This window comes from Fundulus heteroclitus, chromosome 19 (assembly GCF_011125445.2).
Source record: "Fundulus heteroclitus isolate FHET01 chromosome 19, MU-UCD_Fhet_4.1, whole genome shotgun sequence".
Lineage (NCBI taxonomy): Eukaryota > Metazoa > Chordata > Actinopteri > Cyprinodontiformes > Fundulidae > Fundulus > Fundulus heteroclitus.
In genome coordinates, this window is record NC_046379.1 from 12,335,222 (window position 1) to 12,355,053 (window position 19,832).

The following is a 19,832-nucleotide window of genomic DNA, read 5'->3' on the forward strand; positions in this document are numbered from 1 at the left end:
AGGTACCTTGTCAGGGCCGAAATGGACGCATCAAACCTTGTTATTCCTTGGTGCAAAGTTTGACTCACCCACATTTCTTGTGTCTTGCAGCTGCATTAATCAGAGGAAACCGGAACAACTGCACTCAGTTTTCAAACAATTTGGACTGGCTGGTGAGCAAGCTGGAAAGACTAGAGTCTTCTTCAGGTACACCGATCATTATCCTAGTTACTGTACAATGAATCCTGTTAGAGAAAAGCTTTTCAAGATAGCAGCTGAGAGACATTCCCTTTGTAAAATTAATCTTTGAACTGTTCACAGCTTTTATATGTAGGGATATGCATGTACCAGTGGGGTTTCCTGTTGATCCATGCAAGTTGTCTCTTTGACAAATGTCCTCTGCTTTGTCTCTCCCTTCCACTGATGTTAACTAATTGATGAATTTTGCGGCTGTGCAGGCATCTTAGAAGTCCTGCACTGCATCCTAATCGAGAGCCCTGAGGCGCTCAATATCATCCAGAAAGGACACATTAAGTCCATCATATCGCTGCTCTACAAGCATGGTCGCAACCACAAGGTAAGCGCTACCAGACATGAGGGGTTCAGAGTAAAGGTGGGATATTGTTGCAGTGTCAAATACGCCTTTGGGTTTTAGTGTTGACATACACGTTAATGAAAGTGAGGTACGGTGCCTCGACAAGGTGTTTAAACCCCTTAAGCGTCTTCCTTTTTGTCACATTACACCACACACAAATCATCTCTGACCCCACTCATATTCTCTATTCAGAGTATCGGTTTCTTCCTTTAGGTCGACGTATTAGAGTCCCTGCCTGTAGACTGAACCGCTATAAGAACTTATTTGTTTGCAATTCCCATTAAAGAAATATACATTATCAAACAGTAAATAGGGGAATAGGCAATGGTATCTAACATTTTAAACTAAACTGACATGCTTCCTTTATGAATTCATTGTGTCTTGTAACAGATTTTTTAAAGAATGGTTTTTATACTTTAAAAAAATATATTATTAGTTTTTTTTATTGTGAATGTAATGTAACATGCATCTTTTGTCTTTTTCTTATAATGGAATTTCTATAGTAGTGTTTTTATGTGTGAATGCAGTGTGATACATAGTTTGGACTATGTAGCAGCCAGAGTCTGTACCCAAGACAAATTTCCTTTGGGACAATAAAGTTCATCATCATCAAACCATGATGTGTTTTATTGGGATCTAAAGTGACAGACAAGCATAAAGTAGTGCCTAATTATTATGTCGGAGGAAAGTTATGCATGGTTTTCAGAATTCTTTTTAAAAAAATCTGAAAATTGTTGTGTGCATTTTTATTCAACCCTCCTTGAGGGTTGAATAGAGACTTTTGCTGAAGTTATGATAGCAATAGATTAAATGGACGGCGTCTGTGCCAGTTTCATGTCTTGCTACCAATTTTCAATTCAAAGTTTTAGGCCTGAACTTTGACAAGACAGTTTTAAACACATGGATTTGGATTGATCTAAACATATTCTATTGTAGCTCTATGGGCTCTACGTCTAGTCTTTTGTAGCGTTGAGCAGGCTTGTTCCAAGACTGCCCTGTATTTAGTGTCACGAATCGGAGCAGAGGACCCAGAATTCAGCCAGACCAGCAGAGGTTCAGATCAGGTTCTTTATTAACAAAAAGCAAAACAGGGAAAAAAGCCAAAAAGACCGTCAAACCAAAAGACGGCACAAAAATAAACAGAGTAACGGGGCAGGCACGGCAGGAACAGGCAAAACAGGATGGCTCAGGTTTCTGGAGACAAGGGGGTCAAAAATCCAAAAGCAAACCATAACAGAAAGTTGCAAGAGGAAAACTCACCCATACTCAACAAGACGACCTGGCACTGATGTCTGGTCTCAACTGTTTATATGGAGGTGGAAGCAGGTGAAACCGGTCAGAGATGATTGCAACAGGGGTGGAGTAAGGCAGGTGTGTAGAGTGGGTAATTAGACCAGACATCAGTGCTGAGGCTCAAAACAAGAACAGACAAATCTAAAAAGCTGACAAGACAAGAGGACAGAAACAAACTACACACACAACTTACAAAGAAACAAAATCACTCTAAAGAAAAAACCTAAAACAGAAAATAAAGCTTAAACTAAAACAGATGACAAAACCAGATAACCTAACAGTAAATAAAAACCCAGACAGGACAAAAACTCAAAGCAAGCAGAGAACCTAAAGCAGGAGAGTAAAATGACTCAAAAATAAAACCCGAACAGAAACCAGAATATTACAGAGCCCCCCCCCCCCCCCCCCCCAGGGCGGATTCTAGACGCCCTCCAACGTCTACGGGAGTCCAAAGAAAACAAGAACCTAAGTCAAATCGGGTGGGTGGAGGGGGCTAAAGGCTGGAGGGCTAGAGTCTGAAGAAGAAAATAATATCTAACACAAGTGCAAAAACACAAAACAACCCTCTAAGGGCGAATCGAAACTGAAACTGAGTCCTAAAGTGGCCGGATGTCTGGCAGACATCCCGGACGACGGCCCCGGCGGGTCAGGATGTCCGGCGGTCGCGCCGGACCACGGCCCCGGCGGGTCAGGATGTCCGGCGGTCGCCCCGGACGACGGCCCCGGCGGGTCAGGATGTCCGGCGGTCGCCCCGGACGACGGCCCCGGCGGGTCAGGATGTCCGGCGGTCGCCCCGGACGACGGCCCCGGCGGGTCAGGATGTCCGGCGGTCGCCCCGGACGACGGCCCCGGCGGGTCAGGATGTCCGGCGGGCGTCCCGGACGACGCCGGCGGAGCAGGACTTTCGGAGGCCTTCGGCGGAGCAGAGCCCTCGGAGGCCTTTGCCTGGAGAGGGAGAAAACAGACCCTGGCGCCGGACTAAAGGCTACAGGAGGCGCCAAATTACAGGCTGAGGGGGGCGCCTGGCTACAGGCGACTAAGGAGAGAGCCTGGCTACAGGCGACTAAAGGGGGCGCCTGGCTAATGGCTACGGGCGGCGGCGCCTGGCTAATGGCTACGGGCGGCGGCGCCTGGCTAATGGCTACGGGCGGCGGCGCCTGGCTAATGGCTACGGGCGGCGGCGCCTGGCTAATGGCTACGGGCGGCGGCGCCTGGCTAATGGCTACGGGCGGCGGCGCCTGGCTAATGGCTACGGGCGGCGGCGCCTGGCTAATGGCTACGGGCGGCGGCGCCTGGCTAATGGCTACGGGCGGCGGCGCCTGGCTAATGGCTACGGGCGGCGGCGCCTGGCTAATGGCTACGGGCGGCGGCGCCTGGCTAATGGCTACGGGCGGCGGCGCCTGGCTAATGGCTACGGGCGGCGGCGCCTGGCTAATGGCTACGGGCGGCGGCGCCTGGCTAATGGCTACGGGCGGCGGCGCCTGGCTAATGGCTACGGGCGGCGGGGCCTGGCTAATGGCTACGGGCGGCGGGGCCTGGCTAATGGCTACGGGCGGCGGGGCCTGGCTAATGGCTACGGGCGGCGGGGCCTGGCTAATGGCTACGGGCGGCGGGGCCTGGCTAATGGCTACGGGGGGCGGGGCCTGGCTACAGGCTTCGGGCAGGGCCTGGCTACAGGCTTCGGGCAGGGCCTGGCTACAGGCTTCGGGCAGGGCCTGGCTACAGGCTTCGGGCAGGGCCTGGCTACAGGCTTCGGGCAGGGCCTGGCTACAGGCTTCGGGCAGGGCCTGGCTACAGGCTTCGGGCAGGGCCTGGCTACAGGCTTCGGGCAGGGCCTGGCTACAGGCTTCGGGCAGGGCCTGGCTACAGGCTTCGGGCAGGGCCTGGCTACAGGCTTCGGGCAGGGCCTGGCTACAGGCTTCGGGCAGGGCCTGGCTACAGGCTTCGGGCAGGGCCTGGCTACAGGCTACGGGCAGGACCTGGCTACAGGCTACGGGCAGGACCTGGCTACAGGCTACGGGCAGGAGTGCTTTAAAGCTGCGAGGAGCTGGCACTGGAGACAGTGCCTTAAAGCGACGGGGAGCTGGCACTGGAGACAGTGCCTTAAAGCGACGGGGAGCTGGCACTGGAGACAGTGCCTTAAAGCGACGGGGAGCTGGCACTGGAGACAGTGCCTTAAAGCGACGGGGAGCTGGCACTGGAGACAGTGCCTTAAAGCTACGGGGAGCTGGCACTGGAGACAGTGCCTTAAAGCTACGGGGAGCTGGCACTGGACCTGAAATCGAGGGCGGGTCCTCCAGGACCCCTTCTTGGGGCTTGGGCGGAAGCGGTTCCTCCTGGACCCCTTCGTCGCCTGCTGGTGACGAACCCTCTGGAGACTTGGGCAGACCCTCCAGGGCCCCCTCTGGAGACTTGGGCAGAAGCGGACCCTCCAGGGCCCCCTCTGGAGACTTGGGCAGAGGCGGACCCTCCAGTGCCCCATTGGCGCCCGCTGTCGGCGGACCCTCCTGGGCCCCCACGTCGCCCGCTGGCGGTAACCCCTCAGGGACAGGAGCCGAGGCGTCAGCCAGACCAACCGCTCGCCGGCGTTTGCGGCGGCGGGGCGGCTGCGGCAGAGCGCTCCTCCCTTGGAAGTGGCGTCTGGGACCAACACCAGGGGGACAAAACGCCAGCCTGGAGGGAAAAGGGCAGAGAAACAAACAGTCCAGTTGGGCAGACAAGGCAGGAACAGACAGAAACAGGGTGGCTCAGATCTCTGGGGACAAGGGGTCAAAAATCCAAAAGTAAACTAATAAACAGAAACTTGCAGGAGGAGACTCACCCATACTCAAACAGACGACCTGGCACTGATGTCTGGTCTCAACTGTTTATATGGAGGTGGAAGCAGGTGAAACCGGTCAGAGATGATTGCAACAGGGGTGGAGTAAGGCAGGTGTGTAGAGTGGGTAATTAGACCAGACATCAGTGCTGAGGCTCAAAACAAGAACAGACAAATCTAAAAAGCTGACAAGACAAGAGGACAGAAACAAACTACACACACAACTTACAAAGAAACAAAATCACTCTAAAGAAAAAAACTAAAACAGAAAATAAAGCTTAGACTAAAACAGATGACAAAACCAGATAACCTAACAGTAAATAAAAACCCAGACAGGACAAAAACTCAAAGCAAGCAGAGAACCTAAAGCAGGAGAGTAAAATGACTCAAAAATAAAACCCGAACAGAAACCAGAATATTACAATTTAGCACCATCTATCTTCACCTCAACTGGAACTAACTTTCCTCTGCCTGCAGAAGAAATGCATCACCACAGTGGGAGAGTGCCAACACAATGTGACATGGTGGGGGTTAGGGTTAGTGTCTAGTGGTGTGTCTAGATTGCCAGATTTTTGTTGGAATCTAGTTAAATGTGTTGAAGTTTGTGGTTCTATGTCAAATGTAAATGTTTTTAGGCATATTAATAATTTCCCAAGACACTGTAGCAACTGTATAAAGTTAGTCTTTTGTATAGTTACCACTATAGTTTTTAATCTCAATGTAAAGATTAGTGGTTTTTGGCTCATTCATGCAGCTCTTCTCTATTTAGTCATTATTACATAACTGTTTCTAATTTTCCTATTTATCTGCAAGATATTTGTGAGATACAATAGCTCCTCTATAGCCAAGCATAGAAAGTAACAGCAGCCCTTATAATAGGATTTTACGTGATAACTTGGCATGCATTTATCTCCTTGGTACCCTTACCTGAAGGACATACTAAACTCACATTTACTTCAAAATATGTTTTGCTCTTGCCTCTTATTTATATCGTTCTCTTCAGCTGTTTATTGACTGTACATATCTTGTACTATTGTAAACCCCCACACTAACAGAGGGTTTCTGGGATGTTAGGTTGTGGTATCTCCCTGACATAAATAAAACAGTTTATCATTGTAATAAAATCACAAAGCACACAGTTTTCTGGTCCAGGTCATAAATCTGCCTGAATGTATAATTTTTCGATGTAAGGAAAAGGAAGAGGTCAATGATTAAGTGGCCTGTCACCATTGGCTTAGCCTCCTGGGCCATTTAATTATGTACCTTTGTTAAGCGAATATTATTAGACATGTTTTTAGCTTCAAGAAGCATCATAGAGTAATTATGCCATGGTTAAATGAAAACTGGCTGTCTCCAGAGCAGCAACATGGACAATGATTTGCGATGCAGATCATTATTGTAGCTATTTGTGGATAAGTTCATATCTATGCGCTTTATAGGAAAAAATAAACCTTTAATCAGCTTCTGGGGAGATGTTGTGGTCTTTGTTATGTCCCATTATTCTTCCTCTCTTTTGCAGATTCTGGATGTGCTCTGTTCGCTGTGTGTGTGTAACGGTGTAGCTGTGCGAACCAATCAGAACCTCATTTGCGACCACTTGCTACCCAAAAGAGATCTGCTTTTGCAAAGCCAGCTTGTCAATGATGTCCAGAGGTGAGAAAACCATTCGTTCACCACAATGACTTCCAAAATCAAGATGCTTAGATTTTATCCAATTAAAAACAGCGAAAAGCACATTCTGTCACTGGAGCCAGACAAGCACTTAAACACATTTCTAAGCTAAGAGGAATTGTTTATGGTTTATTTATCTTGACAGTCTTACTATATTTACGCTTTTCCTTAGCCAGCAGTTTCAAGCAGGATTTGATGTCGACTCTTCTGGCCCCTGGCAGGCATTTGACTATGGTCCCTGGTGTTTCTAGTGCCACGTTTCTGACTATGGAGCTGCCAATTACCAGAGTTGGCTTCGTGGTGGGTGTGTCGCTGAGTGAGGAAATTCTGATAGAAACGCAGATGGGTTGGTGGTGACCCAGGGGCTGGAATCTAGAGCTATGTTTCCCAGTTATTGTCACCCAGCCGGCCTGAAAACCCAGCTGCTTGTGTACTGCTTGGGGACATCTATGTGAAGCTAGTCTGTGTAGCTCTGTGCTAACTAAGGGGTTGCTGTTTGCTGTTTTTTTTTAACAGCGCAAAGCCGGACCTCTAATTCTGACACCCTCATCTCCAAAGCTACAAAAACACTACATTTATTACATATACTGTTATCGCTTAAGGAGGAATTACTGAGCATCAGATATAGAGAGCAGGAGAGAGGGGGAGACTTTGACAGAGACGGAGAAGCTAACAGAAGGATAGCAGAAGAAGCTATAGTAAGGCTAAAGCTAGGCTAGGCTAGAGTAGCGACCTCTTACCACACCGAGAAAAAGTAAACCATGTTAAACACTAGGGGTTCCCAAACATGCAGCGCAGCAATAGATAATGTGTTTTAAGTTTTAAATGTGCGTATGTGTTAGAAACAGATAGATGTCACGGCCAAGAGATTTAAGATAAAATAGAGAGAGCCTGAAGCACCAAACCACAATCCACACCACAAAACACAGCAACAGAACATAGGAAGTGAAACAATATTCCTTACCCATTCCCGTCCAGTACAGGCTGTTGGTGGATGTGTAGTGGTCTGGAAGATACTTTCTTGTCTGGGAGATACTTTCTTGGAGCAGTTTGGTCAATTTGCTTGCAGTTGAGCATTATTTAAATAGCAAAGCTTGCCTTAGTCTCTTTTTATGACCACAGCGTGCCAATCTTTCGATAAAAACATGTTCAGGACTTCAATTGACTAAGAGATGAATATGTTAATAATGCAAACTGCCGAAGAGGTGCAGAATTTTAATGACAGACATTCCGTAGCAGTCACATGAAAATACAAGTCATCACTGAAAAAAAATATACTGTGCAGCTAAACAGCAGAACTCACAGTTGAATAAGAATTTACAGGAGGTAAATACTTCACACATGTAAAAAAAAACTTTAAAGTGACATTTGTGCAACTTTAAAGTGACCTTTGTGCAACACCAATTCACTTTGCTGCAGTTTTAATGGGGATATTTGAAGTAATACTGTATTTAAAGTAATGCTCAGAATTATTTGCACAATATGCATATTTCTCGAAGATAAACTTTAATATTTAGAGTACTGTTCTGGTAGCTTCTCTTATGCTCTGATGTACATCGATAATTTCACCTCCCTTTATTTCCAGCATGAGACCAAACATTTTCCTGGGGGTCAGTGAGGGCTCTGCTCAGTATAAAAAGTGGTACTACGAGCTCATGATTGACCAGGTGGACCACTTTGTGACCAGCGAGCCCTCTCACCTGAGAGTGGGCTGGGCCAACACCAAAGGTTACGCACCCTATCCTGGAGGAGGGGAGGGCTGGGGGGGCAATGGAGTTGGGGATGACCTCTACTCGTTTGGCTTTGATGGGCTCCACCTCTGGTCAGGTAAGTGAGAGAAAGAAATTTGTGAAAGTGTGTGTCGTAATTATAATAATGCTCTGACAAATCAAACATGAGTGGTATTCCTGGGAGTTAGCCAGGTTACATCCAGACAGTCAGTACCCTGCAGGAGGGATTTCCTTGCCCAGACTGTGTGTAGAGGCGTGCAAATATGCTCCATCCTGTGTCTGTTGGAAAGATCCAGTCTGTGCCAGCAATGCTCACCAGGTCCACATTCACACACCTGTGTGTTTGCCTCCCAAACAGGTCGTATCCCGCGGGCTGTTGCGTCTGTGAACCAGCATATCCTGACTTCGGAGGATGTGGTGAGCTGTTGTCTGGACCTGGGAGCTCCCAGCATCTCCTTTAGGATAAACGGACAGCCGGTCCAGGGCATGTTTGAAAATTTTAACACAGACGGACTATTTTTCCCCGTCGTCAGCTTCTCAGCAGGGATCAAGTGAGTATTTATATCCGTCTGCCTCGAGTTGTTGGATGGATCTATTCTTCTTGACACAGATCTCAGTGCTTTACCCAGACGTTAGCTGTAATGTGGCTTTGACAGTTTTGCACAAGGCGTCTTTGCAATGAAATATTAAAGAAAACACTGAATCCAGTGAAAAAAAATATTGTACACATGTTGGTTTAGTAAAATAATGCAATAGTGCACACAGTTCTAAATGAACACAGGGAAACGTATCAGCAACTGCCACAGGTTATAAAACATAATATGTACATAACATAATATGTACATAATCGCTAGCACCTAACTGCGTTTTTGGAGATACAGTTAAACCAATTAAATTTGTTTGATTGATTTTCACATATTTTCCTTTGGACTTTTTCATCAACAAGTACAGCTGCAGCTTAAAACATTTAGAATACCTTGAAAAGGGAATTCATATCAGGAATTCACATTAGAAAGTGAAACTTTCTGTAAATGCTTTAAATATATTACTAATGAATAAATTCAATAATATGACTTTTACTTTTTTTATTTAATTGCTTTTTTGGTTGTAAAGCAAGTTATTTCACATGTTAAATACTAGCGTGAACTCTGCCAGATGGGTCAGACACCTACAAGCTTGTGGTAGGAACTGACCTAGTGAACTCGCGATACCACCGATTTAAATGTGTCAGGAAGTGACAGTCACAACTTTGTGCTCAATAATTGAGAGCTGCTTCAGGGTGCATCTTGGTTGTGTCATTTCTAGTACTCAGGAAGCTATTTTGGTCATCCCCATGAGGTGTGCTTTACAGGCATGGTAAAAAAAAAAAAAGATTTTTTTTCTTGCAATGTTCAGCTTGCCCTGATTGAGGGAGTTTAAGACATGTTATCTTTTCTGTTTTTTTTTTTTACAACTATATTTCGTTTTGCTTTTGTTTTTTAATATTTTGATATCCCCCCCCCCCCTCTCAAGGAAAACTACTCCCTTTCAGCTCCCTTTTCCACTGATAGATTACAAATAGATTAACTGTTTTTTTCTTTTAAGGGTACGCTTCCTGTTGGGTGGCCGACATGGTGACTTTAAGTTCCTGCCCCCGTCAAGCTATGCTCCGTGTTATGAGGCTTTGCTACCAAAAGAGAAGATGAGGGTGGAGCCGGTGAAAGAGTACAAAAGAGACATGGAGGGAGTCCGGGATCTGCTAGGAACCACCCAGTTTACCTCTCAGGCCTCCTTCATTCCCACTCCTGTGGAGACAAGCCAGGTAATGAGCTGAAGAGATCATTATGAAGACTCACTTTGCAACAGCAACAGCCCGAAAGTAATTTCTCTGCCTCAGGTTGTCATGCCACCTCACTTGGAGAAAGTTCGAGACAAGCTGGCTGAAAACATCCATGAACTGTGGGGCATGAATAAAATTGAGTTGGGATGGACTTACGGGAAGGTAAGAAAGTACTCTCACAGTATTTTCTTAAGTTCACCACTTTGACAGAAATATATAAAGCATGCTCCATACATTCTTTCCACATTTGTCAAGAAATGAACATCCTTACTGCATAATTTGTGAATACCAAAAAATAAATAAATTGGAAAAAGCTTTAGTTTTAAGAAGCAATAACATCACAAAAGCCTGTACGTCATCTTGCTTTCTCTTCTATAATTTGCTGTTCACTCCTAAAAGAGGGTAAGTGGAAAAAAAGATCACTTATTTTGTTTCTGTCCATCGCTTTTCACATCCCTCATGTAGATGCTTCATTCCAGTTTGTTCGTAGATTGTAAAGTTGTTGTTTTGTGTGTTTTAGTACAAGTCATGAATTATTGTTTCACCCATGGGAAAGATAGAGTGTTTGACTAGTTTGACAATTCAAAAGTAAAATCAGGTTTTTAATTTGCTCCGTTGATGGTTTTGTTTTCTGTGTTAAGAAGAAACCCCGGCCAACTTGCAATTGTTTTCAGACAATTATCAAAAGTTAAACCCAGATGATTTCCTAATTCAAAACAGCTCATTTTAATGAGCTTGTTCTAATATTGACAAAGTGGAGAACTAATTTAATGCCATGTAACAGGATTTTCTTTGTACAGCTTTATATGCTAGAGCTGATTATGGTCATCTTAGCATCAAATTAACTGAAGAAAGACTCTGTCTGACTCTGTTTAATGTAATAAAATTTAAGCACTTGCAATATTTCAGCTCTTTAGTTTTTGTCTAATATCTTGCTGAAATAAAAACAAGGATGAATTTCTTCTTGTCTGGCATTAAATGTGGATTTAGAAACCTAAACTAACAAGTCTGATGAATATTTAAATCTTTAGCAATTTTCATATTTTCTTATGGATTACCAAAGAGACGCAGTTCACTGGCAATATTGATCATTATTAAACAAGCTTTCAGCAAACACTTCTGTAACGTTGGACTTAAAGTACTTTTGCTCCAAATTTTTTCTATTTTCACAGCTATATCTTGTAAAACAACTGGAATATTTCTTAAAGCGGTGAAACATCGATTATAAATGGCGGTCTGCATGGTAAAAAAAACCCAAAAAACCTCAATCTTACCAAACAAAATATTGCAAAAATAATGTCAACCCAGATTTGATAGCATGTAATACTTTCTAAGTGCATTTCTTTATTATACATATTTATTAATAATTTTAATTAATCAAAATTATTTTATGGACAGTTTTCAGACACTGATTTAGATTTTACCTCGTTTAAATTCTTCTGTTACCTAAAATAATAATTAAACTTTTTCGTCGCACCTCAAAACATGGGAGTGCATATTTGTTTCTATAAAATCTGTTTCAAATAAATACCCCTTTGTGTATTTTGAGAGATAAAGCTCTGACAGTTTTTAGAGCTATCTGTTTGGAAACAACCAGAGCTAACTTATCCAGTGTCATCAAACACTGATTTCTACAGCCAGTCTGCATAGCCAAAATGTACAAGTATCCAAATCAAAAATCATTCATGTAAATAACTCACAAATATCATTGCCCTAAAAAACATTGTATTCACCAAGAAACAAACACCTAAATGTATGTTTCTATATTGTAAGTGCATCTTCCCTATTGTTTGCACAATGCACAATACTACATTTACGTTTCAATAGTGGGACGAAGGTCTAAAAATATTAGACAGTAGCAAACATAATGACAAAGGTTTATATATATATATATATATATATATATATATATATATATATATATATATATATATATATATATATATATACTTAAAATTATTTAGACCTATTGTCATTTGTTGAACCACAGCAGCAACAAAAGGCAGGAGCTTTTTTTTCCCCCTAATTTACTTATTTGATAACAAATAGATTACTTTCTCATGTGTCATTAAAAAAAAAAGATAATTCAGCAAAAGGACAAACAACGAAAAAAAACATTCTCATACATTTGGTAAAATTTTAATAAAGCAGGTTACAACCCTTTTGAAAAAAATATACAGAAAATTACATATTTATACATAGCCTTGCATGTTTTCAAGTACTCACCATTGTCATGTTACCTCCAATGAGCAGACTTGCCAAAAGGATTATTTGGCATAAAGTGCAGCATTGAGGGATGCATCAAAGTGCTTAGTATTCCAGCCGCACACCTCTTTATTCCTTTCACTGAAGAAAACATGCTCCCCTGTTCCTCTTCCATAACATGTTCACTAGAGGAGACTGTCTTATCACGACAAGCACTTGCACCTAAGACCTAGGCCTCATGCCCGCCCCCTTGTTAGTTCACAGTGACTTACAAGGATGTAGTTTCCATATGCATTTATTTACAAAGACTTTTCATACGTTGTAAATTAATAAGGTGCTAATGATGAGCAACACTAATGAAAACGCACACAGGCTGACATGTTTTTATCCTTACAGATTAGAGATGATAACAAAAGACATCATCCATGCCTTGTTGATTTCTCCAAGCTGCCAGAAACAGAGAAGAACTACAACCTGCAGATGTCAACAGAAACTCTGAAGTATGTTAAGGTTGATGAGTGGAATTTTGCTCGCTGTTTAAATTTTTTATGTTTAAGAATGGAGTGTCTAGAAGCAAAAATTTTAGACATATTAAATAGATATTATTTAAAGAAAACAAAAGTCTCACTGTAGTCTGCTTTTTGTGAGAACCTTTAAGTGCCCGGCTACAGAGACCTGCATGCGGTGTTATTGTTTTAGAATTTCTTATCACATCACAATTATGTGCTATTTTCTGTTGGTTTGTCACATAAAAATATTAAAATTTGTTTTTGTAATGTGACACAAAGCATGAAGATTTGACAGGTATTAATATTTACTACGAATGTACGTATGTGTATATAATAAATACATTTGTGAACCACTGTCTAATGACCTTATAGAGATTAATTGCTGACATTCTGTAAAGCGTTCCACCCTAAATGCAAATTGCACCTTGCTAATCAAAATACTCTCTAAATAGTACCTATAAACATGATAGGGTTTAACTTCTGATCTTCTGCAGTCAAAGGTACAGGAGCATCACACAGAAGGGTCAGTAGAGGTGGATATTGTGTAAAGTACACCTGAGATCCAGTTTCTTCTTCACGGGATTGTCTAGTATTTATTTTCAGATTGAATTGGGGACAACTAGAACTCTCTTTTATCTCATCAATGGTGACATCAAAGGAATAAATGAACAAAATCTGCATCCAAACTTCTGTCTTTTATTTTTCTCCATAGGACCCTTCTAGCATTAGGTTGTCGTATTGTTCAGGTGAACCCAAATGCAGAGGACTCCCTCAAAAAAATAAAATTACCCAAGAAGTAAGTTGCATGAATTTAGAAACAGAGACCACTGTTTAAATATTGCCTATTTCAAAGGATGCATGCTAGAAGTATGTAATATGTATGTCCCTATGTAGTAATGCTAAGCATTTCCAGCCACTTAAGGCAACAAAGGATATTATTGTTAATTCCAAATTCTGTACTGCTAAAAAAAAACAATAAACAGAAAAAACACTGACCGCTGTGGTTTTAGTCTGTCAAACTACAGATAAAAAGCTGAGATATTAATACTCATTATCCCCCTCTTCTAGCTACATGATGTCCAACAGCTATAAACCATCCCCTCTGGACCTTTCCAGCATCAAACTGACACCTGGTCAGGAGTTGCTAGTGGACAAACTAGCAGAGAATGCACACAATGTTTGGGCCAAAGACCGCATCAAGCAGGGGTGGACTTATGGCATTCAGCAGGTAAAGTGAACTAAAGTTTTTCTCTTTGTTTTTATTTATGTGGCACATCTACAGGTACCGTCTTAGCGCACCTGCTTCACAGTCTGAGTTTTTGTTGCTATAAAACATATTTCATGGCAAAGCAAGGCACCTTTATTTTATGCAGCACTTTTCAGTAACAAGACAATTCAAAGGGCTGTACATGAACAGAAAACATTACAGAGGGAAATATTACAAAGGAAAAGAACAAACGTTACATTAACAAAGGAATAAGCAAAGCAAATCCTCGACTAGACTTCTTTAGTTTCACTGGAAAAAGCTTCATCACTAATATTCAGAGCTTAATTGTTTCTATTCATACATTAACAAGCATACAGAAAGCATAAAATCACAGTACTTAGTTGTTTCTATTAACAATAAGAAATAAACTAGGTAAATATTTGGGAGTTTCTGTTATAAGGTTATTAAATCTAACTTTTCTAAAGCTACAACTAGAATAATCTATTTTGTTGCATTGTAATAAGAATCAGCAAAGTAAATCCTTGACTAGACTTCTTTAGTTTCATCCTTGGGAGATTCTGCTCTAAAGTGGTTTTGTCCGACTTTTATAAGAGCTACAATTAACCAGACTTCTTCTGTTTCATTGTAATAAAAATTAACTAAGTAAATCCTTAAAGCTACAAGGTATCTTATCTGACCTTTCTGACACAACAGCTAAAACAGAAAGCAGCAGAGTAAAGAAAAAAAAGCAAAGCAAAGGCAGTGTGTGTGCATGTGTATTAGTGTAATCGTGTGTGTGTGTGTGTGTGTGGTTGTGTGTGTGTTAGTGTAGGTCTGTGAACTGCCCCAGATAGCTGCCGTAGCCATAGTCATTGATAGTGATGGAACGTTATCAGGCAGTTCAGTAGTGCTCTATTGCAGGTCACAGATGTCACACAGCATCTTTTTTTACATAACATCCAGGAGAAATTAAGCCAGTTCTGATAACAGCATTTTTGTTTTGGGGCAGACAGACCTTTTTTTTTATGTCTGCCTTAAAGTCTCACTGGTACATCTCAAATGGTGATTCCAACCTGCCACATCTAATAGTAATAGTAATATCATCTTTATTGTCATTGAAGCATACATTGAAACATACATTACAATGAAATTTGTTCTCTGCTTTTTAACCCATCACCCTTGGGGAGAAGGGGGCTGCCTTGTACGGCGCCCGGGAAGCGTTCTGGGGTTAAGGGTCTTGCTCAGGGACCCAGTGTGCAGGCGCTGCGGTACTTGCATCCTTCTCTGAGTGCAAGCGCGCTGCTCTAACCGCTAGGCCAACACTCCCCATACACCGAGACGCAGCTCGGTAGGCAATTCTGTGCTCATTCTGCCAAAGCCGAGCTTCCAACTTCTCCCAGATCTATTCCATCCTGCCAACGAGTTCAGGGACTGCAGCTGTTCTGCAGTTCTGCTCACACAGCATTTCAGTCTGAGTGTTGATAGCACAACATATCCCTCACATAGTTTAGGCAGCCTTGACATGGGCCAAAACAGCCGCCAGCTCCAAAAAGCAGACATTTTGTACGCATTTTCAACATCCTCCTCCTCCCAGGTGTCCACCGTGTGTCCAGCTGCGAATGTCCCACCCGGGCACAAGGGATCTCCTTCGCCCAGTCTTCTCGTTGAGAAAATTTGTTGAATTGCGCCAAGAGTAATGTAGCTGATCAGATCCATAATTTACAATTTGGAGGATATGTAAAGAGGGGCTCCAAAAAGATTGATAGAAGCAGAATCAGGGCAGATACAGTGGAGGGAGAGGGGAAAGGTGAGGAGAAAGAAAATCATCCTTCTTCATGAGAACAGGAAGAAAAAGCACGCTTTAAGGTATTTTTAAGGGGAAAACATGCTGTAAAGAACAAAATGAAAGTATTGAAATAATGTACACAAAGTTGAAGACTTTCTTTAGCCAAATGTTTTCATATTGTTGCCATGATTGTGAATGCTTTTCTAATTATGTTTTTAAGATTGCTTTTTAGTTTCTTCAATTATTAAAAGAAATTTACTGGTACAGGTTGCATAATACTTACTCTCACTTATATGCAAGGGATGCCATACATAGAAGCAAAATGTCTATTCACTGTGTTACAGTACACTATTTAATGATTTAAGAGCATATCATGTTTTTATACTATGAATAATAGCATTTAAGATAATTACATTTGAGTTAGGCAGGATTTCCATTTAAACTTCGGTGCATTAAATTGTATTATATTAATGTCCTCAGCCTAGAGTAAACCATCATTAAGTCATCAAATACAGATCTAGTTGTGTAGTACCAAAATGATCCATACATTATTGTATCATGGCCCCCATAGGGATTAATTCAAGTGGAAATTACAAACAGAGCACAGGATGATCAGCTATCGCCCAAAAGCACTAACTGTCTAATTAAATTTTAAATTAATGGTTCTGACAGCAAAGTTATCATGACACAATTTACACCCCTGAGCCTGCTCTCGATGGTGTAAAGCTGGTGAGACAAATGTTGATGTTTATAAAAAGATGCTGATAAAATTCATGTATAGAACTCCTTCTTATAACCTGTTCTCTACACAGGACCTGAAGAGCAAGCGTAACCCTCGTCTGGTTCCCTATGTGCTGCTGGATGAGCGCACCAAGAAGTCCAACAGGGACAGCCTGCGGGAGGCCATCCGCACCCTGATTGGTTATGGATACAACATAGAGCCCTCAGACCAGGAAGGCGGTGAGTTTCACAGTTGCTTATAAATATATGCTCTTGTTCATTTTTTTTTGTGGTACATAATAAAATATTGATTGCATTACGTCGGTTCTTAGTTTTGCAATTCAAATTTGGGATTTTTACCTCTCATCCTGTATTCATTTAGGGAGAAAGAAAAAAAGGGGGCGTGAAATGCTTGAGGTTAATTGCAGCCACAGGGCAATTACTGTAATTTTCGTAATTAATGGTGTTTTATGTGCTTGTTTTCATTCCAATTGACTGTCTGGCATGACCTCTGTCCCGCTGACCTTAAAGGCCAAGTGGCTGAACGACTCAGCATCGATAAGATTCGCTTCTTCAGAGTCGAAAGGACATACGCGGTGAAGACGGGGAAGTGGTACTTTGAATTTGAAGCTGTCACTGGGGGAGACATGCGAGTTGGCTGGGCCAGGCCCGGATGCAAACCTGATGTAGAGCTCGGTACGGATAAGCTTGCTTTCGTCTTCGATGGATTCAGGGTAAGCTTTCAGTCAGACCAAAATCAGTCTCCGTTGTTGTCGTTTGCACATTCAGACCCGTTTCTGTACACGTACATTGCACACAGGGCCACTGTCTAAACATGGGTAGCAGGCTGTTCGGGCGCTGCTGGCACGCTGGGGATGTGGTCGGCTGCATGATCAACATGGAGGACAAGTCTATGATTTTTACCCTTAATGGAGAGATCCTGATCACCACCAAGGGCTCTGAACTCTGTTTTACTGACTTTGAAACTGAGGATGGTGAGAAAGCATATATTTAAAAACAGGAGTGATTGTGTGACTTATTTGAAAAAATTGTTTATTGTAACAAACTCTCCCTTAATATGACAAATGTCAAACTGCAAAGGCTGAATTGATTTTTCTTATGTTCTTTGGGCCTCATTGTTTCTTCCATTTTCTTATTCTTTCGCTTGTCTTTCAGGGTTTATTCCAGTCTGCAGTCTCAGCCTGGCTCAGGTGGGGCGCATGAATCTGGGGAAAGATGCTAGCACCTTTAAATACTATACCACATGTGGCCTGCAAGAGGGATTCGAACCATTTGCAGTCAACATGAACCGGGAGGTCACAATGTGGTTCAGCAAGCGTCTGCCTACTTTTGTCAATGTGCCGAAGGACCACAACCACATCGGAGTAAGATAGAAGGGCATTTAAATAAAATCTGGTTGAAATAAGAAAACCACAGAGGTGTGAAAGCTTTTCTTCGCATTTGCAGGTGACCAGGATCGACGGCACCATCGACAGCCCCCCGTGTCTAAAGGTCACCCACAAGACATTTGGAAACCAGAACAGTACTGCTGACATGGTGTTCTGCCGTCTCAGCATGCCGGTAGAGTTCCACTCGTTCTTCAAGCAGAGTCCTGTGACAGACATAAACGGCGTGCATGAAGAGGATTTGCTCAAAGTTAAACACAGGTGCTGGATCTCTGAGAAATATGATTTAAAGTTGGAATGCAAGAAAAAAGCTATTATGCCACATTAGTTTCAGTTAGTTTCAAGGCATACTGTGCCTTGCAAAAGTAAAAGATTTTTTACAATTAAAAATGTTAAAAGTGTGCCGTGTGTTTGTGTGTAGCTGCCCTATCAAGACATTTTCCCCCCAGAGCTGTGAATATTTGCAGCTTTTTCAGAGCCACCATGGGCTACTTGGCCACCTGGCTCCATTCTCTTCCTGTCTAGTGTCTATGTTAATGAGGATGGCTGTCTCTTGTAGTTGTGTCATATTCTTTCCATTTTAAAGACTGTGTTTATACTGAGACTATTCGATTCAGTTCAATTCAATTTTATTTATATAGCGCCAATTCATGAAACATGTCATCTCAAGGCACTTTACAAAGTCAAATTCAATCATATTCTACAGATTGGGTCAGATTATACAGATTGGTCAAAAATTTCCTATATAAGGGAACCAGTTGATTGCATCAAAGTCCCGACAAGCAGCATTCACTCCTGTAGAAGCGTAGAGCCACAGCGAGAGTCGTCTGCAGTGCCCATGTCTTTGTAGACTAACTACCTTACACACAGGGGGGCTCTATTTACAGGCGACCTTTGAAGGCAATTTGTTGCAATGAATTTAATTTAGGGTATCAAGGTAAAATACAGAATACAAATGCATAAAAACCGTTTCTGAATTTATTTGTAAAAGCATTTGAAAGTCATGTATTCAAATCCTTCCACCTCCCAATACAGCACCCTACTGTGTGTTGATCTATCACATAAAGTTCCAACTAAATAGACAGAGGTTTAGGATTATTAAGTGACAAATGTGAAAACCTCAAGGGTTATGAATAGTTTTACAAAGCACTGTATCTCAGTGAGCTAAATAAAAGTGTAACACTTAATGTAGTCTTTCATATCAATCATAATGACCAGTCATCTTGATAATGCCCTGTTTAAATTGGTCTTGTGTAGATATCCATTGAGATCAGTGCGACACAGTGAAGAAAGTAGACGTGTTGACTACAGCAGCATCACCACGGTATTAGAAAATCTTCTCTCTTCTACCATGTATTTGGCCCCTAGATTTCTCACTATCTGTTCTTTGTTTTGTAACAGTACTACCACTCAGTGAGAATCTTTGCCGGCCAAGACCCTTCCAGTGTGTGGGTTGGATGGGTTACCCCCGACTATCACTACTATAGCAACAATTTCAGCCTCTTCAAGAACAGAACAGTGACTGTAACCCTGGGTGATGAACGTGGACGAGTTCATGAAAGGTCAGGATCCTCACCCTGATTTGATGCATTGTAAGTCTTATGTTTTGTTAATATTTGGTCACACATGAACAGTGTGAAGAGGAGTAACTGCTACATGGTGTGGGGTGGTGACGTGACCAGTTCTGCACACGCCTCCGGCCGCAGCAACGTTGACCTGACGATTGGCTGTTTCATAGACCTGGCCACGGGCCTGGTGACCTTCACTGTCAATGGAAAGGAGATATCCACATCCTACCAGGTGCTTTTGAATTTATAAGGCTCTTTTTTCTAATGCATGTCATAATATAATTTAAGACTATAAAGACATGAGGGATAAAGTATAGTTCAGCTGTACCTTTTTTATCAGATATGACAAGAAGAGGATTCTAGTTTTCCAATTAAAAGTTGTTTCCAAATTGCAACTTTTGGTATTAGTAAGAGGAGACAGCTTGTTAAACAAAAAGTAATATAGTTTTGGTTGTAAGTGAACATTCAATACATTTTCTTAGTTTATCTGCTACTGCTAGAAAGGTCAAACAGTTATATTGGACCA

At 42.3% G+C, this 19,832-nt stretch overlaps 1 protein-coding gene across 19 annotated transcripts in view; it reads left to right on the plus strand.

Annotated features, from left to right (window-relative positions):
• The window catches only part of LOC105938374 (ryanodine receptor 3), a 144,114-nt gene that overhangs the window by 57,214 nt on the left and 67,068 nt on the right, over positions 1-19,832 (plus strand). For 11 of the 19 annotated variants that reach the window (XM_036150729.1, XM_036150737.1, XM_036150734.1 and 8 more), the window contains 19 exons: positions 91-186; positions 438-556; positions 6,205-6,338; positions 7,942-8,183; positions 8,445-8,637; positions 9,671-9,887; positions 9,963-10,067; positions 10,305-10,307; positions 12,507-12,610; positions 13,332-13,415; positions 13,688-13,847; positions 16,425-16,572; positions 16,864-17,066; positions 17,153-17,327; positions 17,509-17,717; positions 17,800-17,999; positions 18,996-19,062; positions 19,140-19,300; positions 19,373-19,538. In XM_036150729.1, coding sequence (XP_036006622.1) covers positions 91-186; positions 438-556; positions 6,205-6,338; positions 7,942-8,183; positions 8,445-8,637; positions 9,671-9,887; positions 9,963-10,067; positions 10,305-10,307; positions 12,507-12,610; positions 13,332-13,415; positions 13,688-13,847; positions 16,425-16,572; positions 16,864-17,066; positions 17,153-17,327; positions 17,509-17,717; positions 17,800-17,999; positions 18,996-19,062; positions 19,140-19,300; positions 19,373-19,538 — 2,786 coding nt within the window. The remainder of the gene's footprint in view (positions 1-90; positions 187-437; positions 557-6,204; positions 6,339-7,941; positions 8,184-8,444; positions 8,638-9,670; positions 9,888-9,962; positions 10,068-10,304; positions 10,308-12,506; positions 12,611-13,331; positions 13,416-13,687; positions 13,848-16,424; positions 16,573-16,863; positions 17,067-17,152; positions 17,328-17,508; positions 17,718-17,799; positions 18,000-18,995; positions 19,063-19,139; positions 19,301-19,372; positions 19,539-19,832) is intronic. The other 8 variants (XM_036150731.1, XM_036150744.1, XM_036150748.1 and 5 more) reach the window with 1 other exon arrangement.